The 20,075-nt window shown below is 45.5% G+C and overlaps 1 protein-coding gene across 1 annotated transcript in view; it reads right to left on the bottom strand.

Moving 5' to 3' along the window:
- The window catches only part of LOC135390825 (tyrosine-protein kinase SYK-like), a 65,666-nt gene that overhangs the window by 15,195 nt on the left and 30,396 nt on the right, over nt 1–20,075 (bottom strand). The window contains exons 5-6 of the mRNA XM_064620753.1: nt 12,646–12,906; nt 6,873–7,094 (exon numbers count right to left, since the gene is read on the bottom strand). Of these exons, the coding sequence (XP_064476823.1) occupies nt 6,873–7,094; nt 12,646–12,906 (483 nt within the window). The remainder of the gene's footprint in view (nt 1–6,872; nt 7,095–12,645; nt 12,907–20,075) is intronic.

The following is a 20,075-nucleotide window of genomic DNA, read 5'->3' as shown; positions in this document are numbered from 1 at the left end:
CTTCTTCTTCTTTTACTTCTTCTATGTATCCGCGAGGTACTGCATCTATGTTAGCCTGAAGTGCGGGACTGTTCTTTCTTCAACTGCTTTGGGGGAGGTACTTACATTCCCCATGGACATCTACAGTGTGTACGTATGCGTTCTGTATCACCCCCCCCCCCTTCGGATACTTTAAATTAAGCGAAAATTCCCGCGTTTTTGTTTTCTTCTTCTCGCTTTCCTCCTGAGAAATGCAAAGAAAAGCCGACTACGCGGATGGAGGTGGATGGAACGTTGTGCTCATGAAAAATTGAGAAAAACCATAAAAAAAGCCAGGGTACCTGAGTTAAAAGCAATAATTTGCGTAATGGTCTAGCATCAACCAAGCCCTTGTCGATGGTTTTCCTTGTCGAAGGCACTGTTAAGAAATATAGCAAGGTTTCGTTATAACGAAGTAATCGAACCGAATTAACCTAGTAATAAAAATTCGATATAAACGGAAAGTTCGATGAAAGCGGAAGTGCAACAAAAGCAATCCCAGTAGAACAACTGAAATATTTCCAGTAGACAGGACAGAGAGAGAGAGAGAGACGTAGACGTAATCTGGTTTGCTATGGGGCTCCCCCTTCGCATTAAGTGGACATGCCTGCATTTCGTTCGGGCTAGCGCGACACCTCGAATACAACAATAATTCGATAAACGCGATTTCCTTATAACGCACGGTATAATCTAGTTAAAATAAGGAGAAACAGTCGAAAAAAAAAAAAAACAGACTGTAGTAGCCAGCCAAGACTGCCAAGCAGCCAAGACTGTAGTAAAACATTCTCACTAGGTGGCACGCAGATAACAAAGTAATGTCGTTTAACAAACAGTATACGACAAGTGCTTTCTTATCTCTTTTTCGGGACGTTCTACTCTATCGTTCTAGTGGATGAGGCAATTAAACGTAGAAGGACAAACACAACACAATCCTCACAATGCCTACTTCAATGCATACTTCAATTGAATAATGGCACTTGAAAAAAAAAGCACAAGCAATGGGGTTCGAACCCACATCCTGTGATTGTCCACTGCCGGCGCCTTTTATTCAACTGGCAGTATTCAACGCTGAGACTGGGAGGTGACACGTGTTCGAATCCCGACACCGGCTGTGCTGTCTGAGGTTTTCCCTGGGTTTTCCCGAAGACTCACAGTTCCCCCTGAAGTCGGCCCAGGACGCACACTAACTCCCCTGTCCCCCACTCCTTCCTATGCTATAAGAGTAATTTGATCCCATACCAGATTACAATCTGAATAAACCGTCGATTACGACAACTAAACGCGCAACGCAGAGATGCTGCCTTTACCGCGTTTATTAACGTGACGAAACCAAAACCGAAACAAAACAACTTGTTTCTGCAAGCACGTAAAGCGGGAAACAAATCGTCGCAGAACCGGATCGGTGGGTATAATACTGTAATGGAAGGAGATAATCATTTGGGAAGAGATTTTAGCGTAGTCCTTGAGAGTGTAGTCGCTCGCATTCAATGTTTCCGAGACAAGATGAGAGAGACGGTGATCTGATTATTGTCGTCGCAGCGATAAATCGTAATTAAAGCTCTGTTTTTCCGGCACTCGAAAGAGCGGAGCATTGCGGTACATCACCAGGCAGGCAGCGGAGCGGAGGGGTATTAATAACGTAGAAGAGAGCCGAGACTGAAATATGGCTATGCGCACAAATGGGTGGCTTCTCTTGTATTACGCTCTGGGCACATGGATACGAGAAGAGGGTACGTGATTACCTTTGCTATACACGCGTGCTGAATGAGAGAACAATGCATTAAGCGGCGTCGTATTACGCGGACAAAATGCGTACGGCATATTATTAGTGAACATTAGCATAGTATGCGAAGGGTTAGGTAATGTATATAAGTAAGGCGTTATAGCGGGTGCACATTGAACATGGTTACTTGCGTCGACGTCAACCTTCCATTCAAAGGTTCACAACAACAAGAACGACAATAAATAAATCGTGACTATTCACAACAAGGGGAAAACAGTCGCATGAAAGATAACCCATTTGGTTGTGACATCTTTTTCTTGTTGTTCCTGTTTATGAGGTTGCGGGAGATGTTACAATGGTATTAACGATATTAACCAGGGATCGGAACCGGTATTCTTTTCGGCCCGATTCGGGTTCTGCCATATTATCGGTTCGGTTCGGGTTCAGCTCAGGAAGAAACGAAAAAAAAAAAAAAGAAGAAGAAGGAAAAAAAGCGGTCAGCGGTCGGGACACTTACAGGGATTGGAACCGTTACTTTTGTCGGTCCTGGTTTAACCGGTTCATTTGCAGTAATTTTGCTACATGATAGCGAGCTTACCCCCACCGCACACGGTTGTAAGAGAAAAGTGTGAGATAACCGTTTCAGGAAGCGTCTACTGCTGCCTCGCCACGACCACTTGCTTCACAAGACGAAGCGTTCTTAGGGAAACGCGCGAAGTTTTGCATAGTTTCGGTTTCGCTCTCTGCCTCTTCGTTGCACAAGATGGTCAGGGCATCCGAAGGGAGTAGCAGGGCTATGATATTTTATTGTATTGCACTCTCGTGGTCGTCTGCTGAAAACGCAAAGCGAAGTGATGGAAGCCTTTTGGCAGAACCCGGTCAGGGCCCTAATTTGTTCCGGCAAAAAACTGGCGCTACAGTCACAAACTTTTACTCTCATCAGGCATCGTACAAAAAAATAAAGAATAATAACAACAACAACAAAAATAAATAAATCAATCAAGAAAGAAAGAAAGAAGAAAAGGTCCGTAGTACAATTATTTCACTTCTGAACCGATTACCGAGTCGATTACCGAACCGGCAACCGTATCAATTTTTTTCGGTTCAAGAGAAGAAGAAAAAAAAATGTTCGGGTTCGGTTCGGGTTTGATAGAAAATAACGATTTTTTTTCCGTTTTTCGGTTCGGGTTGAGTTCCGGTCCCGGTCCCTGATATAAACCAGCGGTTAAAAGACACTGACAGAGAATGACGTATCATTTTACTAAGCGGTAGTTCTTCAAATTCTTTTAATGCACGGGCGTCACAGAACGTAGATAATAAGTATTTCATCCAAGAAATAAAACGAAAACTGATCTCTTTCCTTTATGCCGGATCTTTTTCTGCTTTTTCGGTGTTACCCCACATTTCTTTTTCCACGAGAATCCTACGAAAGTTATACCAATTACACAAAGACAATACATCACATATAGGCGAAATTGTCACGCCTCAACCAATGGCTTCTATGTACCGCTGCCTTCATAAATATACGAGAAAACAAAACCACCTAATATATAGAGCGCGAGTAATACCCAGCGAATAATGATCGTTGCCTCACCACTTCATCATTTTAATTACCGTCACGGCATGATCATCATCATTTTTCTTCGGCGCCAATTACCTTTCGGCATCCCTCTTTTATGTTCGTTCCCGGGCTCACAACCACACCCCTGGCACGCGAAGGCGGCTACACCTCTCGAAGTCGGAACGACAAACATCACGTGACGCGGTTTAATAAACGGTTCGAGTTCCATCAAAAACGGGTTGCACGCTTGGATTCCGCCATCAAGGTTGCCTGTCGAATTAATATCCCGCGCTATTTGTTGTTCCGGTTGTTGATGTACAGCGATGGAGTTATATTTAATGTCCATTCGGAGGTAACGCCTTTTCCGAACGGCTCAATGTCACGATTCATTGGCGATAAGTTTCATCCGGGTCTCGGTGTAACCATGTGTACAATAGGGGTTTTTAGTCGGTCGGAAGGACACTATACGAAAACGATACGGTAACTGTTTATTCACACGACCGACATCCTCACGGAATATTCTAGTGGAAGAAAAAGCGAAAACACTGCTCACGGAGCCCAAGTTCCGCCCCGTGTTATGTTGAGCATTCACACGGTGCCGGAATATCGGGAGTGGCGTACTGCGCACTTCGCAGACGACACTTAGCAGATGACACCGACAGCGTCTTTTCCTGTCGTCTGCTACGGAATACCTTGCGGCTGTGTAGCACATGGTGTCGCGGGATATTCCCCACGGTTAGCATTGTCAACACCACCTAGATAGAGAAAGCCTGCTTACTCGTTGACGTGACGTAAGAACTTAGAGTCAGTCAATCAGGATCGTGTTTTCAACGGCGGTAGCCAATCACGAACGCGCTTTCAGCGGTCGTAGCCATGGAGACGAACCACCGTCGTCTGCGAGTAGTGACTGAACGTCCCCGCGTAGTAAAGGAGAAATCTTTAAAATAAAGCGCAAAACAGTCCCGTATCTTTCTCATGACTGATTTTCTGGAAAGCGTGTTGCACTTTTCGTCTACAAATTCGTGTCTACAGGTTCCAAGTTAGCTGCAATCATATGCGAGTTCTTGAATTCGCAGAACGGTGACACTCAGTAGAGGACGAATTCCTTCAGAGGACTTTATATGTCCACGTATCCAAGGAAGGAGAGGATACAATAAAGCAGGCCTTCTGTATCTAGCTGACGTTGGCAGTGTAGGTGAAGACACGACGTTGCGCGGTTGCACGCTCGCGATCACGTGACAACAGAAAGCTATGACGTTTTTCGCATCGTCCGCTGTAGCATTGTGGGAAATGTCGCTCGCGCGAATACACTGTATAGTGTATAGGAAGATGCGGAATCGAAGATAAGCAACGGGATGTCTGCAACTTTCAAATGAATAAGGCGATTAGTTTTTCGGAAACGTTATCGTTAGGTTCCCGCCGAAATTTTTTTTAAAACACCCGCCAGTTTTTTTTGTTTGTTTTTTTATTCGGCATGTTCCGAAACAACTCCGAATTTTCTCTGGCATTTGGTGCTACATGCCGAAAACGACAGTACTCGATTGCCCGTATCTTCCTCCGAGGCAAAACAATTTGATTCCTTCTTTCCTCCGGGGCAAAACAAGACATGCCGATTTTTCGGCATGTATTTTAGGCACAAGCGCTTTAAAATGCCGAAAACCACCCGCCGAATCTCCCTAGGAATAAACGCCGAAAACGCGGAACCCTCCTATCTACTAAAACTCGCTAGAACGAAGTGAAGTTTTTGTTCACTTTCTATCGATAAATACAGGTTCTTGAAGACAAGTTTGAATGGAAACAGAGTCTTCATGGAACGATGCATATGCATGTGGTTTTTGCCTTCTTTCCCGTTTTCATAAATAAATACCGGTAAAGTTCACATGTTTCTTATCACCGGTAGTGCACAAAAATATTTCCGGAAAAAGAAGGATTTTTCCTTTTGTTTTTCAAGGCGCTTGGAGTAAGTAGACGTTGTGCCTCAGATGCAACTGAGGAGAAGAAGAGATTCTACACGCAACGTCGTTAATGCGAAAGCACCGAAATATAACGTTTTTTCCCCCCCTTTAAATGTGAAAAAATTTCGAAAAATGCACCGCCGTAACAGTACAGATAATCACCTTGTGTTCTTCGCAGGCCATTCACTCCGGCTGGTGAACCGGCACATAATACAGGTGATAAACACCGATAGTGCAAAAAAATTAAAAAGAAAGAACTCGAAACAAAAAACGGACAACACCAGCAGGAGCCAACGCGCTTGTTTTTCAAGCCCGCGCTCGGCGCAAGAAAGATCCTGTATCTTATCGCATCTGTGCTCCTTCTTAGCGATGTTTATTAAGCAGTGGCAGCCACAAAGCGAAGTATAGTATAACCCCTTATCAGAAGCAAGCTTGTCCACAAACTCTTGTCGATAAAGTGGAGTGGCAGTCAAGACGTCATGCCTTCCCTATCGCGTAGTATATGTCCTGCTTGCCCAAGTCGATTGTTCTATTGGCTGCGCGTTTGAAATCTTCCTTGGAAGTCGTAAAACCTTTAACTACCACCCAAAAACTAATAGGCTCGTAAAAAAAGGGAAGTAAATTCGAGCCCAAAAAGAAGTAAAGTGGCGCACACTTCCGCACAGTTCGTAAGAAGTGTCGCGGTACCGCTCGAACGGAAAGTGTCTTCGATAGACTTTCTCAGTCTCGGAGGAGCAATATGTGTGGTGGGGCTTGTCGTCATTCGGTTCGGTCATTGACTCGTAACTCATGGATACGAACAATGTCTCACATACTTTAGCGGGACATAATCCCCGGAAAACTCGGAGGCTTGTTGGCCATAATCCCCGGAAAATGTCGATAAATGCTCGCGTACTTGTACTAATTAAGGGTCAAGAAATACCCCAGCAACATTCTCAAAGGGGATGTGACACATATTGGTAGATGGGGTTCATTGCACCATGCAAGCATTGTACTCCATGGGAGTATTGAGGGAATAATAATAATAATAGTAATTAGTAGTAGTATTTTTTTACGTGTCGTACTTGGCAAGGTTTAAAGCATCGAGCACACGCACGCGTCAAGCTCTCACACCAGGGAAGCGAGAGCTCCTGCTATGCCCATTGGTAGTCATAAGCACGTGACAGCCTCGCTCGCGCTGCCTCATTGGCGGGGAAGCCTACCGTGATTTCAGATCGGGATGAGTTTCGGTATTCGCGGTGCCGATTTTCTCCTATTAAACATTTGCTGTGAAATTTGGAATACAGTACGGGAATAATTATATTTCACATTCATTTGGAGTAGCTCTGTACAATGCGTCACAATCCCTTTTCTTAGTGAAACATTCTTCCCTTAACTTAAATTAATATAAATTAATTAAATATTAGTCTCAACTATGGGACCTCTTTCTGTACAAGCTCACTAAAACCTCGAACGCAGGAAGTAAATAAACAAAAGTAAATAAATAAATATCCATTCTTCAGTAGATGACCATTCTAAGTACCGAAGTACCTCTTTGCGCCGGAACTGTCGGCTTGTCTAGGCCTAACTATTCTGACCTCGCATTAGATGTTGTGTATTCGTCCAACTATAGTACCTTTCCATCCCCGGAGTCAGGCGACGCGAAGAGCAGGGAAAGGAAGCCGGGCAAAAGGTGGTCGAAGCTGGACGCCTTCTGGAGTCGGGCTTCCGACCGAGAAGACGGCGGCCGCTCAGACGACCCCGCGTTGCCGCCGATGCTTCCACCGCCGCCGCCGCCGCCAACGTTGCCGCCGCCGGAACTACGAAGCCGTGGCATAGTCCGTGACCGCTCCATCGTCTGTGAATAACATTTCGCAATCAGCGCTTCGGTAGGACAAACTCACACGCTCTTACGAGTAACCCGTACAGTACCTCAAGCAAGGACTGCCGTTTTCTTTACAATGCGTCTGAAACCTAGACATTCATGACGTCACATTTCCCCTGATACAATCAATCAATAAATCAATCACTTCTCTCAGGACTCAGAAGGCCCTAAGCACCTCCCGAGTTCCAGGGGGTCTCAGTGTATGCACAGCTGAGCAGGGTCACTGATTAGGTAGGTCTCCCATCTTTCAAGAACCTATACCTCGGATCCTTAATACTTTTTAGCTGGTTGACGCGGATAAACAATAACCGCGTTACGTAACATCATATAGCTCGCTTTTACGCTGGGCGCGAGACCGTCAATGCTGAAATCCGTGGGCGTAGCTATAGGACTAGCGGGTACTTGTCATCCCGGCTGCCTCGCCCCGGAATGAAATTGATCTCCCGTGCGTGCGTGAAATACAGGCACGCCAGGCCTCACTGAAAGACAGCTGTCACTTATCTCTTCCCTTATCTATAGTGTGGACGACGTCTTTGGCATATTACGTGCAGCGGATCAAAGCGTAAAATGTTCCGGCAAAGTGCAGACGTATCGACAGTCGTAGCGTACGAGGGACATATTCTGATAAGCGTAAAACCGAGAGAACGTATTTCTGTGTTGAACGGGTGTAAATCTTACGGTGCTTCATACGCGAAATGGTAGCTTACTCCTCCGAAGTATGAGTGACTCGCGTTGGCTGAGCAAGTCTTAGCGCCGGTATCGCTACCGCATCTTCGGAGTGGTCAGCTGTACGAGACCTCGTTTACGAATGTGCATGTTTTACTGCGACGATATCGGATAAAAGTAATCGTAGAGAACGAAATAAGTTAGAAAGCGATGCACAGAAAGAGCAAGAGCGTTTTTTACAAATGGTTTAGCCGTATGACCATGGGCGCAGCCATTTTTATGGTCACGTGTACGTTGACGTTTGCAATGACGTGTCCAGAATGCATTGCGCTTGCCTACTGGCACGCCATCGCCTATGGACTGATATGTGGCAGTGGAAGCGGCTCCTGTGGTGTGTGGCCTCTCTTGCTCTGATATGAGACTGCCGCAAAGCCGCAAAGTAAAGTTTTTTTTTTTTCTTGTTTCAACGCGCTATCTACAGTACTAACCAGGGCAATGATAGAGTGGAGGTCTTGTGTACGCAATAATAAGCGGTCACACAAACAACCCTTCAAGTCATCTTTCCAACAGTGCACGAATGATCTGTGGATAAGGTACCTTGCGCACATTCCAACTCTCGACGTATATATGAACATCGAGGTGTCTCGGAGTAACAAAAATTCATGCTGCTTTCGCTCTTTCCTCGATGTCCACAGGTTCAGCTTCCCATAATGCACCGCCCTAAGAACACAAGACGACGCTGAATATGAAGCCCGAATTCACAAACATTTTAGTGTGCGACACTCTATCGAGATGGCAGCACATGCATGTTCGAGACGCGCCAAACTTTAATTTATTAAAAATCAACTGCTCAACCTTGTCCCCTAAAAAAATACGTCATTGACGAGAGAAAAGCTAAGAGGACACGCCAGTACCAATCTTAAGATGACAGTTTAGAGCGCTCACGTGTCTTGTGATGATTGATTGATTGATCATTGATTGATTATTTAAAAGAAAAGAAAACCAGGGAGAAATTGAACTTGTCTCCTGACTAGTTCTGCTACTCCCAAAGCAAAACAACAACCTACAAACAACCGTACGTGTACGTGTCTTGTGCGAACGAACATCGCCCATAGATTTCTGAAGAAGTGATTCCCCCCTTTTAACATACACAAGTTTTGCGTGACGGTGATGGTGATGGTGATAGAGAAAAAGTTGGGGATGAGCTTTCGCCTGGTGGACTACGCTTCATCAGGAATATCGGAAGAAAACACAGACACACAAACACAGACGAACACAGAAAAAAAAACCCACAAAAACACAATCACGAAATCACTGGAATATCAGAGAAAAGCACCAAAAACATTTCATTTTATACCTGATGAAGCGTACGTGGCTCCTTTACAACGAAACTCAGGGGACAGCAAAAAAAAAAAAAATTGCAGCAAAGGTATTTTCGTTAAAAAGGATGTCCATTATTGGACCTATAGGGTTCCAGCGGGACCGCAAAAAAAATTGCTGTAGTGGTATTTTCGTTAAAAAGGTGTTCGCTATAGAGGAATTTGACTGTATACCGTCAAACTCCTTTACAACGAAGCTCAGGGGACAGCAAAAAAAAAAAAAAAAATTGCAGTAAAGGTATTTTCGTTAAAAAGGATGTCCATTATTGGACCTATAGGGCTCCAGCGGGACCGCAAAAAAATTTGCTGTAGTGGTATTTTCGTTAAAAAGGTGTTCGCTATAGAGGAGTTTGACTGTATATATATTAAACTTAGAAAGCTTGAGTGTCATTGTTTTGAGTGTTCTATACAGCCATCTTGGACTTGACTCACACTATGACTGCTCTCTTATCGCAAGCTCCCCCCTCCCTCTTGGCTCACAAACAAATCACTTGATTTCGAGCCAGACACACAGATTATATTTTCTCCCCCAAAGAATATATCGCATCCCGCCTTTCAAAATCCAACCTTCCTCCACGTATACAGGATGGGAAAAATCACGTCCTGTTGCGATCCACCCTGTTGGATTTCTGGCATCGGCGTTGTATTGGAACAAACAGAAAAAAAAAAAAAAAGGGAGGCCGATATGCAATCGATTTGGCAAGATTCCTGTATCGATCTTTGTGTCAAAAAGAGCTATTCACGGGCCTTCTTTATTTTCCCCGTATGTACCCACACGTCCCGAATTCTTCTCCCGTAAGTTCCCATTTCAGGAATCGGGGAAATGGCCTTCCATATATCACACTGCGTGCGAAACGTAGTGATAGTGGTTCCTGAGATTCTCAAGTTATTTCTCAAAAGACTCCTCCCCTCTTTGACTTCCCAAGCAGGTATAAACGTACCCCAGTGCATATAGGAATAACTGAGAATATTGAACACTGCCCCGCTTTCGAGCCGGCACCGCCTATGCACTGCAACTTTCAGTATACAGACCGGGGTTGGATCGATCTCCTTCTGGAAATTCATGGAAGGCTCAATAATGCGAAATTTTCCGAGGTAAATAATAGAGTACCTGGCAGCTGCTTCCCAATAAGTGTCAACACCGTAGTAGTAATTATAGACAAATAATCAAAAAGGTCGTGGAATATCCGTGACCTACGTGCAGGTTACTTGGCGGGAAAAAACGATCGTAATAAAAAAAAAAAAAACTTGAGCTTGGGCACACGGAAAACACGACACCACCGGCTCAAAGGAGGTAAGAACTCCAATCTGTAGGTATTTAGTTACGGGTGTAATAAGTGTCATATCGTTCTTCTACGCTTTGTAATTATATTTACAATATATTGTTCAATAACTTTCAATATCGTTCAATAATATTGTCCTTCATAACGCCTGCAGCGCTTTTTTTCGGATGCGGGCGAGTAGACGCACCGCCATCCATATACCTCTATCCATTGTTACGTCATTTGAAGAATTGTAGCACCCAATCGGACGCCAACGCGGAGGTACACATAACGTTCTGTTCTACACTCTTAAAAATGAGGGGGGGGGGGGGGTAATGGCAGGATAGGCTCGCTGTTGTTGGCCACGTAGAAGTGGGCGAGAGAGAGAGAGAGAGAGAGAAAGACGGATGGAGGGTAGAGGATGAAGATGCGCAGAGGGTGCATGAGTTCGTCGGGGAGAGCAAAGTGTCAGATGGGTCGTTGAGCAAGCCCTGCCTTCTGCAGAAAGCCTTCCTCTTAAAAATGAACTTCGCCACATAGCACGCTCCTAGCCAACCATCATCCCGAATGGTAACGTTCTCGTCCCTGATTCGTTGAAAACGGGAGGCGGAACCTATTTTGTAGCTATAAGGCCGTACATAATGTGTACATATTCCGTCTCCCGCTGTCAACAAATCAGGAGCGAGAACATTGTCATTGGGGATGATGGTTGGCTATATGTGGTGAAGATACGGACCTATAAGATTCAGCTATAAAAAAAGGTGTCACAGCCAACAAGTTAAAATCGCCGTTTGGCAGGCTAGCTTGGTAGAGTTCTTAGCCCCTTTAACACTGCAATTGTGTCAATTCTCCGATGGCACAATTGTATGTGTGTTCACACTCTGGCCATACTAAAACGCACATAAATACGTGTGCACAAAACATAAATTAAGGCTATGTGATCGAGAGAAAGAGCACGGGGGTGAAGTAGCGAATGATAATGAATTAAGGTAGGCGCGGGACGCATCAACAAAATGCAAATAAATTTCTGCGATGTCTTAACGGGTAAAAACGTACACTCTTAGAAATGAACTTTACCGCATAGCACGCTCCTAGCCAACCATGATCTCGAATGATATCGTTATCTGCAGATTTGCTAAAAACGGGAGGCGTACGCCTTTTCTGTGACAATTATGAGTGTCACAAAAAAAGGCGTACGCCTCCCGTTTTCAACAAATCAGGGCAGATAACGATATCATTCGCGATGATGGTTGGCTAGGAACGTGCTATGCGGTGAAGTTCATTTTTAAGAGTGTACAATGAAGCTTCACTGCGTGTACATGTACTTCATTGCGCTTGTGCATCTTGGACGCTGACTACCCCTTGGATTTACCTTTGCGGACAAAAAGTGTAAGATATGGAATTAAAGAGTAAGAAAAAAAAAAAAGAAGTCCGTTCACGATGTTGGTGGGGTCTACGTTGAAAAGCGACACTATTTCGTTCACTTCCTTCTGGGTCAGGACGATAACATATTCCGGGACGCCTCTCACTACGAGAGCGCGAAATATACGGGAAAAATTAGTCTACTAGCAACACGGGTAATAGTTTAATAACCTGTAATAGTTAAATCTTGTAGTTACTAAAATGCTTTAGAAAACTTCAGCACGGCAATGCTCTTGTAACCTACTAGTAATGACAACGAAGCAAAGGAAACGGAGAGACTATGGACTATACTAGTAATGCCAGCAAGCACTGTTGCTTTTGGTGCCAAGTTTTGTGGTGATGTTTTCATCCATTCTGTTTCAAAGTGTATAGATTTGTGTAGCTTCCCTTCCTTTTCTGAATAACGCGTCCTGGAGTAGCCAGTCCCGAGTGGCTCGAGACTAACATCTCCGTTTTTTTTTTACAAATCAATCAGTCAATCAATCAATCTAGTAAGCACTGCCTCGCAGCAGCGTCGTAGAGGGGGACGGGATTAGGGGGGGGGGCGAAAACTCGTACCTTTCCTTTGGTAGTGCATTTGGGAAAGGGAAAACGGGGGGTGAAATCCTCCTCCCCACGTGAAGCACCTCTCCCAAAATATTTTTCGGGCTACGCTATATGCTGCCTCGTCGTGACTATACAAAGGCGTAGTTTATCAAGCGTCTAAAAGTATCGGACATAAAACGTTCCTCGAAGATTGAACGGCGCGAGGCAAAGAATGGAAGGAACGCGTGAGAAAGAAAGGAATGTGACCACCTGTGGCGAGATGCTGGCGACGAGACGCTGCAGAATTCCTGCGCGGACGCTTCCCAGGAGACGAGACCCGCTGCCCGACGAATGGTGCCGGTGCCCCCCGCTGTGGGGCAGGGTGCCTCCGGGGCCGGGGGCACCTCTGACACCCGAAGGGGCCACCCTTCCTAGCGTGCCTCCCGTGGAGCCGACGAAGCCGGGACGTGGACACGCTTCCGTCAGCGGACACCACAGGCCGTCGCTGAAGAGGGTGTAGTGGCTGATCAACTGGAAGGATATTAAAGGGTATCGGTAATTAGCAGTGATGGCCAGTAGTTAACTACATGTAGTTAAACTACTAGTTAAACTACCTGATTGTAGTTAAAATGTAGTTATCAACTACTTGCAGAAATGTAGTGGCAACTACTAGTCAAACTACTATTTCGAGTAGTTAACTACAGTAGTTAGGTTAGTGCAGGTGCCAACTACTTCCGATTTTGCCGCAAGCTTTACGGCACGATTGTGCTTCCGACTTTTACCTTGAGCTACTTGTTTGATGAGAACGTAGTTGCAGAACAATTGTGCCGTGCATGGTGTACTAAATCTTCACCTTTATCGCTGCTTGCGATTCATATTTAGGTGTCCAATAACACTATAGAATGGGATTGGTGTTGATGGACAACATTAAGTAGTTATAGACGTAGTTAAAATACATTGCAGTAGTTAAAGAAGTAGTTTTAACTACCCCCTGAAAAGTAGTTGAACTACTAGTTAAACTACTCCATCGCGAAGGAGTTAGTAGTTATAGTTAAACTACTGTAGAAGTAGTTAGTGGCCATCACTTTAGCGTTGCTCAAATCAGCAGGGCATTGCTCTTCGCCCTCTTTCATTCATGGAGCAGCCTATCAGGAGCCACCATGCACAATATTTTCGTTCAATACAGTGTGTCTTAATTGTCACTGCGCTATTAATTTTCTTTTAAATTCCACGTCAGCGCCAGCGGCTTATACAGACAGGACAGGGGGGTAGTATGCGTCCTGGGCCGACTTCAGAGGGAACTGTGTCAACATTCGTCTGGAAAGTGTACCGGAAAACCCAAAGAAAACCTGAGACAGCGCAGCCGATGCCGGTATTCCAACCCGCGTCACCTGCCATTCGTGGTAATCTTCAGCCAATAGACGAGTTCAGAAAAGCCCAGAGTGCTTAGCGCCGCTTTGAACTGTGGGAGTTTACTAATACGAAAGAAACGGGCGGCCTCCAAACTGTTCCGATTTCTCCCGTACCGGTCCATTAGAGACTTTTAGCAGACCGTTGATAACGTGACTTGCGTCGAACCGTATCAACCGGAACCAATCAGTGGATAAGATTCTGAGTCACGCACCACTACGATTGGTTCCGACAGGCACGATAACCTTATCGACGGTATACTAAAACTCACTATTGTCCACGACGTGTCAAGGTCAGCGAAAGCGAAATGTGAAGGATTATTCTTCGTTTTCCCCCGCTCAGCAAACGCCCATGATGCAATGCGTGCGCAAAGAGCACTGGGATTTTCTGAACTCGTCTATTAGGCACGAACTCAGGCTTAACTCACAACTTTACTGTACAAGGAAGATTACAAGAATGACTAAAATCGCTGCTAGCGGTACATAGCACCCCGCATGGCTATACTTTAGTTCACCTCAACTTTGCCACGAATGGATATGTACCAACTACCCCGCATGGCTACCTTAGGTCACCTCCCAGTCTCGGCCCGGCTCGATCTCTTGGCGTGACGTAGTCAAGTCCGTGCTACGTAGCACCAGCGTAGGGAGCACCCGCGATGACTTATTTCTCGCTAAACATTCGTCTGCTACGAACATTGGTGTGCTACTCGCGGGGCCTCTCCACGTCACGGAGTGACGTCAGCACGGCTCATTCACTTACGGGCTCTCTGAAGGAGGAGAAGGGTTTCTAAAGAGGGTGAGCGCAGCAGCGACCTCTTGCGCGCGGTACAGGACATCTATATAGGATAATCGTTCTTTGGAGAAGAGCGCGCGTTATTTGCAGCGTAATACGTGGCAGTCACACAGGAAATATTTATGGAGGAAGCCTTCACTCTTCCTTTAACGAAAGATTTCGTTAATCACCTCGTTCATTAAAAAGTAAAGCGCAGGATGAAGAACTCACGAAACAACAACGATGTCGGAAGCACGAGCCGATGTCAACCCGCGGGGCAGCCGGAAATTGCGACTCTAATTAACGCCAACGAAAGAAAAGAAAGAAAGAAAAAAAAGGAAAAACTAGCTGACGACATACGATGTGCTGAGCCTAGAAAATCAAGAGCGCCTTTGATGAATCGTGCATTGTATCCGCGCATCGATGTTGCAGACCTCTGGCAGTTAAATAGTGCAGCAAAGTAATAAACTTCAAAGTTTTTTTTTGTTAAATCAGTGTTAGCGCCGCGAAGCAACTATGGCTATGAGCGGCGTACAGACGTGGACGGATGGAGAGAGGACAGCAGGAAGGAGAGGGGGGACAGGTGGGGTTAGTGTGCGTCCTGGGCAGACTTCAGGGGAACTGCGCCGACATTCGTCTGGGGAGTATTCGGAAAAGCACAGGGAAAACCTCAGGACACACTCTAAAAACATAACTTCACCGCATAGCACGCTGTGCGCCAACCATTGTCGCGAATGATACGCTTATCGTTTCTGATTCGAAGAGAGAGGTGGGGGCGTACGCCTTTTTGTGGCAATTTGGGTATATGAAAATTGCCACAAAAAGGCGTAGGCCCCCTCTCTGCCTGCACCCTTTCCCTTGTTTCTTTAGTGCCCCCCTCTCTCTTCGAATCAGAAGCGATAACTCTATCATTCTTGGCAATGGTTGGAGCACAGCGTGCTGCGCGGTGAAGTTCTGTTGTTAGAGTGCAGCACAGCCGGTGGTAGGGTTCGAACCCACCACCTTCCCAGCCTTCAGCACGACCTTTGCTATACCAACCAACGACCGCCCATGCCGCTGGTTTAACCTGACAAGTTATCCACGGGTGTCATATAAAACGGCAATCGCGAATCCCCGAATAATACGCTTCCGCCGTACAAGTTCCATCATCGATATTACGCCACATCATGGCCTCACTTTCGAGCTGAAATTGCTCGCCGTAAATCCTCGTATATCCAACGGTCACGACCCGAACGCGAGCGCGAGAAACAATTCCATCTTACCGCGGAAAATAACGGCGCACGTCAAGCGAACGAAATGAAAAAATAACCCTTTCGCTTCTCATTGGATACCAATACTTTAGCCTCATCCACATAGACATTACAATACGGGGTTTCCAATGGTCGAAGGAGATGGCGTGTCGAGGGACGCTAAAGCGAGTGCCGGTCACGCAACCATCTTTCCGCTCCACCACACGGTGGCGTGTCGGTCGAGATTTGGGCCAGCAGCGCTAATGATGGTCCAGAGGAGATCGTTTGTTCACGCCGAGCCACTGCTACCCGACCGAGCGTATGGTGGGGCCAGCCGTACTCAAATCTAGTATAACTGCTAGCGCAACCTCACAGGGGAGTGTTGACCCCGTACTCTTGCTTCGCTGTCAGAGAAGAAGGGTTGCTACGATTAGCGCGTCTTGTGTGAACAGTTGGCTTATTCTAGAGGTCGTTTAACTCGTAGTATATATATATGTGCGGGATAAATTGGTTACGGGGCTACGCCAGCGTAAAAATGGGATTATGGGAAGTGTGAAACCGAAAGCTTTACGATTGAGTCGATTGTATCTGCACCTATTTTTTTTTAATTATTCGACTGATAATTTGATTATTCGGCCCGATTACAGGCATGTTTTTCTGTCCCCAAGGAACACTATAATACCTGCATGGTACGTGAAGATGTATTTTTATTTTTATTTTTTATTTTTTGTCAGTGTCTAGTAGTTGATGCCCTCACGCATAGATGGCGCCACCGTGGCACTACGCACGCCACGCAGATTCCGAGTTACACAACGTAAGAACGTTGTGACACTTGACCCAATGTTATGAAAAAAAAAAAAAAAAAAATTGTGGAAGGCAATTCTTCTTGTCCCAAGCTTCACAGCAAAAGATGGAATAGACGCGCAGAATATTGGTACCCGTCAATACCGAAACTCATCCGGCTCTAACATCACTGCGCAGTCCTCTCCGGAAGTGAGGCATCGCAAGAGAAGTCACGTGCCTACCAGAACCAATCGGAATGGTGGACGTTCACGCGCCTCTGATGTCAGAACTAGGCGCGTACGTGTGTTGAAAGGTTTATTTATATCTCGCCGAGAACGAAACGTAGAAAAATAATTATTTTTTAACTCTGTACTCTGGGTGCAGAGTAATTTTACCGATTTTAGAGACTGGATGAGTTGCCACAACCATTAGACCATTTCAGGACTGAATGCGTGGAAGTTGATGCAGAGTTTAGGGACTATTTACAGTGCTGGGGGAGTAAATTTCATGGACTAAAACGTGGAATAACTGCAATCTATGAGACTCAATGCAGGCCCGGTTTCAGAAACGCCAGTTCACACTTAAACAGAGATTGGTTTCTCTTAAACTTGGCTTGAATCGTCAACCCTATTCTTCTTTCTTCATCTGCATTCTTTTCTTTTATTTATTTTATTCTTCTTTCTTCATCCTCTTTACTTCCCAATTATTTTATTTTTTATTTATTTTCTTCCCTTCTTCTTTTCCATCTTCATTAATTTTCTTTTTTCTGCGGAATAGCTACAACGGCGGTTTGACTGACTTTGCCCCCGTTTTTTTTTTTCCTTTCGTCTACCCCCGTTTCACAAATGCAGGATAACGATATTTCTCGTCAAGCAGCGTCACATAGTAGAGCCATTGCTAACACAGGGTTGACGATTAACACAAAGTTTAGGGAATGAGCTGTAATCGCTCCTTGATTTATTCGTTTCTTTTTCTTTTTTTTTCTTTGCGTACGTGCGCGATGAATGCACGATGCAACCAACAACATCTATCAAAGTGTTATAACCCCCTTTAAAACTCCGAAAAAATTCGCAGTCTCACAGTTGCAGAGCTGCTGATCCGTCCCCCATCGCTTCAACCGCAAATCGAATCACGACGAAATGTGTACGAAACAACGAAGCAATCATATACCGCACAGAGACACAAATTGACCCGAATCGCCAGCACCGCGGTAGTTGAACGGACGACCGACATCGTCCATCAACGCTGGACCCACCATGCTGCATCGTCAAATAAAATAAATCTCCCCAACAGACAACGGTAAGCACCTGAAAACGACACCGACAGCGATAAACGCAACGAAATAACCCCCGATAAAATACGGCGGAAAGAAGAAAAAAAAACGGCAATAATACCGGCCACAAACCCGGCTCATATGAGACGCCTAAGACGATATAAAAACCCCCCCGATATAAACGTGCGGGCTCACATCCAGGCATTGGGACCGCAAATTCGAAGATGATCCGGGTATTTAAGTGTCTCCCACGTAAAGAGGCCACATTTAAAGGGGAAAGAAGGGCTAATAGGAAAGAAGAAAGGGAAGAGCGTGTCATTTTCATTCTTCTCTCGTTGCGTTGTGGGAAGCTTAGCAGCTGTTTTTTCCCTCCTGCAGCGCCCTCTTGCGGTGGCCCATAAACAAATACGACGGGACACAGCGTTTCGGGCTATTGCCTCTCCCATTGCCTCTGTTGCGCGCACACACACACACACACACGATAGCTGGCTGTGAGAAGTTGGGTCGAAGAGGTGAGTACGCTCAGGTCGAAGATATATATACGGTCAGCTCGAGTGGCGGTCTGTTTCGTTGTCTGACCTGTTGTTTTATCGCGAGTCGCGGGGTTTTATTTGCGGTATAACAATGAGAAACAATGTGATACAGTCAAAGTAACCTGAACAAGCGTACAGAGAGATGGGGTAGTTGGTATCGATTCACTGTAGCTGAGCAGCAGAAAGACGTGGAGGGACGGGAACACACAAACCGACTGCCAACTCACAACTGTGGTGTATATCACACACACACACACACACACACACACACACACACACACACACACACACACACACACACACACACACACACACACACACACACACACTCTCTCTCTCTCTCTCTCTCTCTTTAAAGGCAGGGGTAAATAACAGTTACAAAATAGACAGAAATATAAGATAAGAACAATGAGATAACCAGTTTCACGCAAGTGTGGCTGCCTGATGATAAGTGATAAAACACGAGAAACAGTTTGTTGACTGCATCGAAGGAGTGGTTTACAACATTTCCCTGACATGTGGTAAGAGCTACATACGCCAAACTGGCAGATTTTTAAAAAAAAATTCAGTGTTAGCGCCGCGAAGCAACTGTGGCTATGAGAGGTGTACAGGTGTGGACAGATGGAGAGAGGACAGCACGAAGGAGTGAGGGAGAGAGGGTTTAATATGCGTCCTGGGACGACTTCAGGGGCAACTGTGCCGACATTCGCCTGGAAAGTCTTCGGAAAACCCAGGGAAAGCCTCAGACAGCACAGCCGGTGGTAGGATTCGAACCCACCTCCTCCCAAACTGGCAGATGTATTAACACCCGGCTCCGAGCGAGTGAGTGAGTGAGTGAGTGAGCGAGGGAGTGAGTGAGTGAGTGCGTGCGTGAGTGTGAGTGAGTGAACAAACCTTAGTTGTGAGTTAGCAGTCGGTTTGCGTGTTTCTGCCCGTCCACGTCGCTGCTTAGCTGCAATGAAGTAATCTGAGGGTGATAGTTTGAGAAAAATGGCGGTTCATCAAGCAGTTCGTCATGTTTTAACAACAACAACAACAATAAATAAATGGATGCAGAAGTGATGATGACATGGGACGTTTCCCCGTGGTAGCCACAGGACCCTAACCCGCTTCACAGAGGTTAATATGGTCATGTTTTAAAGGCGTCGGTCTCCTTCGGGAAATATCGGTATGGAGATTCGTTCAACCCAGGTGTGAAAGGAGAAAATTGGCGAGGAACCCACACAGATTAGCGAACGAAAAAGTCAACGTGTAGCAGATATATATCAACTTACCTATTTTGTTGGGTGTCTGTCAGATACAGCGACCAAATACGATTACGACACTGGCTAAGACTAAAACAAAACCACCTAAATATGCACTGTCATGCTTTCTAGTAAGGTCGCAAAACTGCATAGAGTGTACTACATCCGGGCATTCCACAAACGCACGTTTTGCACTCGAGAATACGTACATACATATCGGTTGCAAATGGCCCGTAAATGCCGCTCTGCCACATGCTCTTTCTACCCGCAGCGAAGCGTACTTTACAGGCATTTCACTCAATCCTTTCGCAACAAGAAACACATAATTCAGTTTGGGAACGAAACAGATTTTTTTAAAAAAGAAGGAAACAATAACTTCGCGGACGACACACGTCTAACCAGATGACACTGGCTCTCAGGGTTTGCCACGCGAACCGTTATGAATCGTAATTCAGCC

This window comes from Ornithodoros turicata, chromosome 4, assembly GCF_037126465.1.
Source record: "Ornithodoros turicata isolate Travis chromosome 4, ASM3712646v1, whole genome shotgun sequence".
Classification (NCBI taxonomy): Eukaryota; Metazoa; Arthropoda; class Arachnida; order Ixodida; family Argasidae; genus Ornithodoros; species Ornithodoros turicata.
Note: the sequence above shows the minus strand (reverse complement) of the source record. Positions and strands in the feature narration are given on the sequence as shown.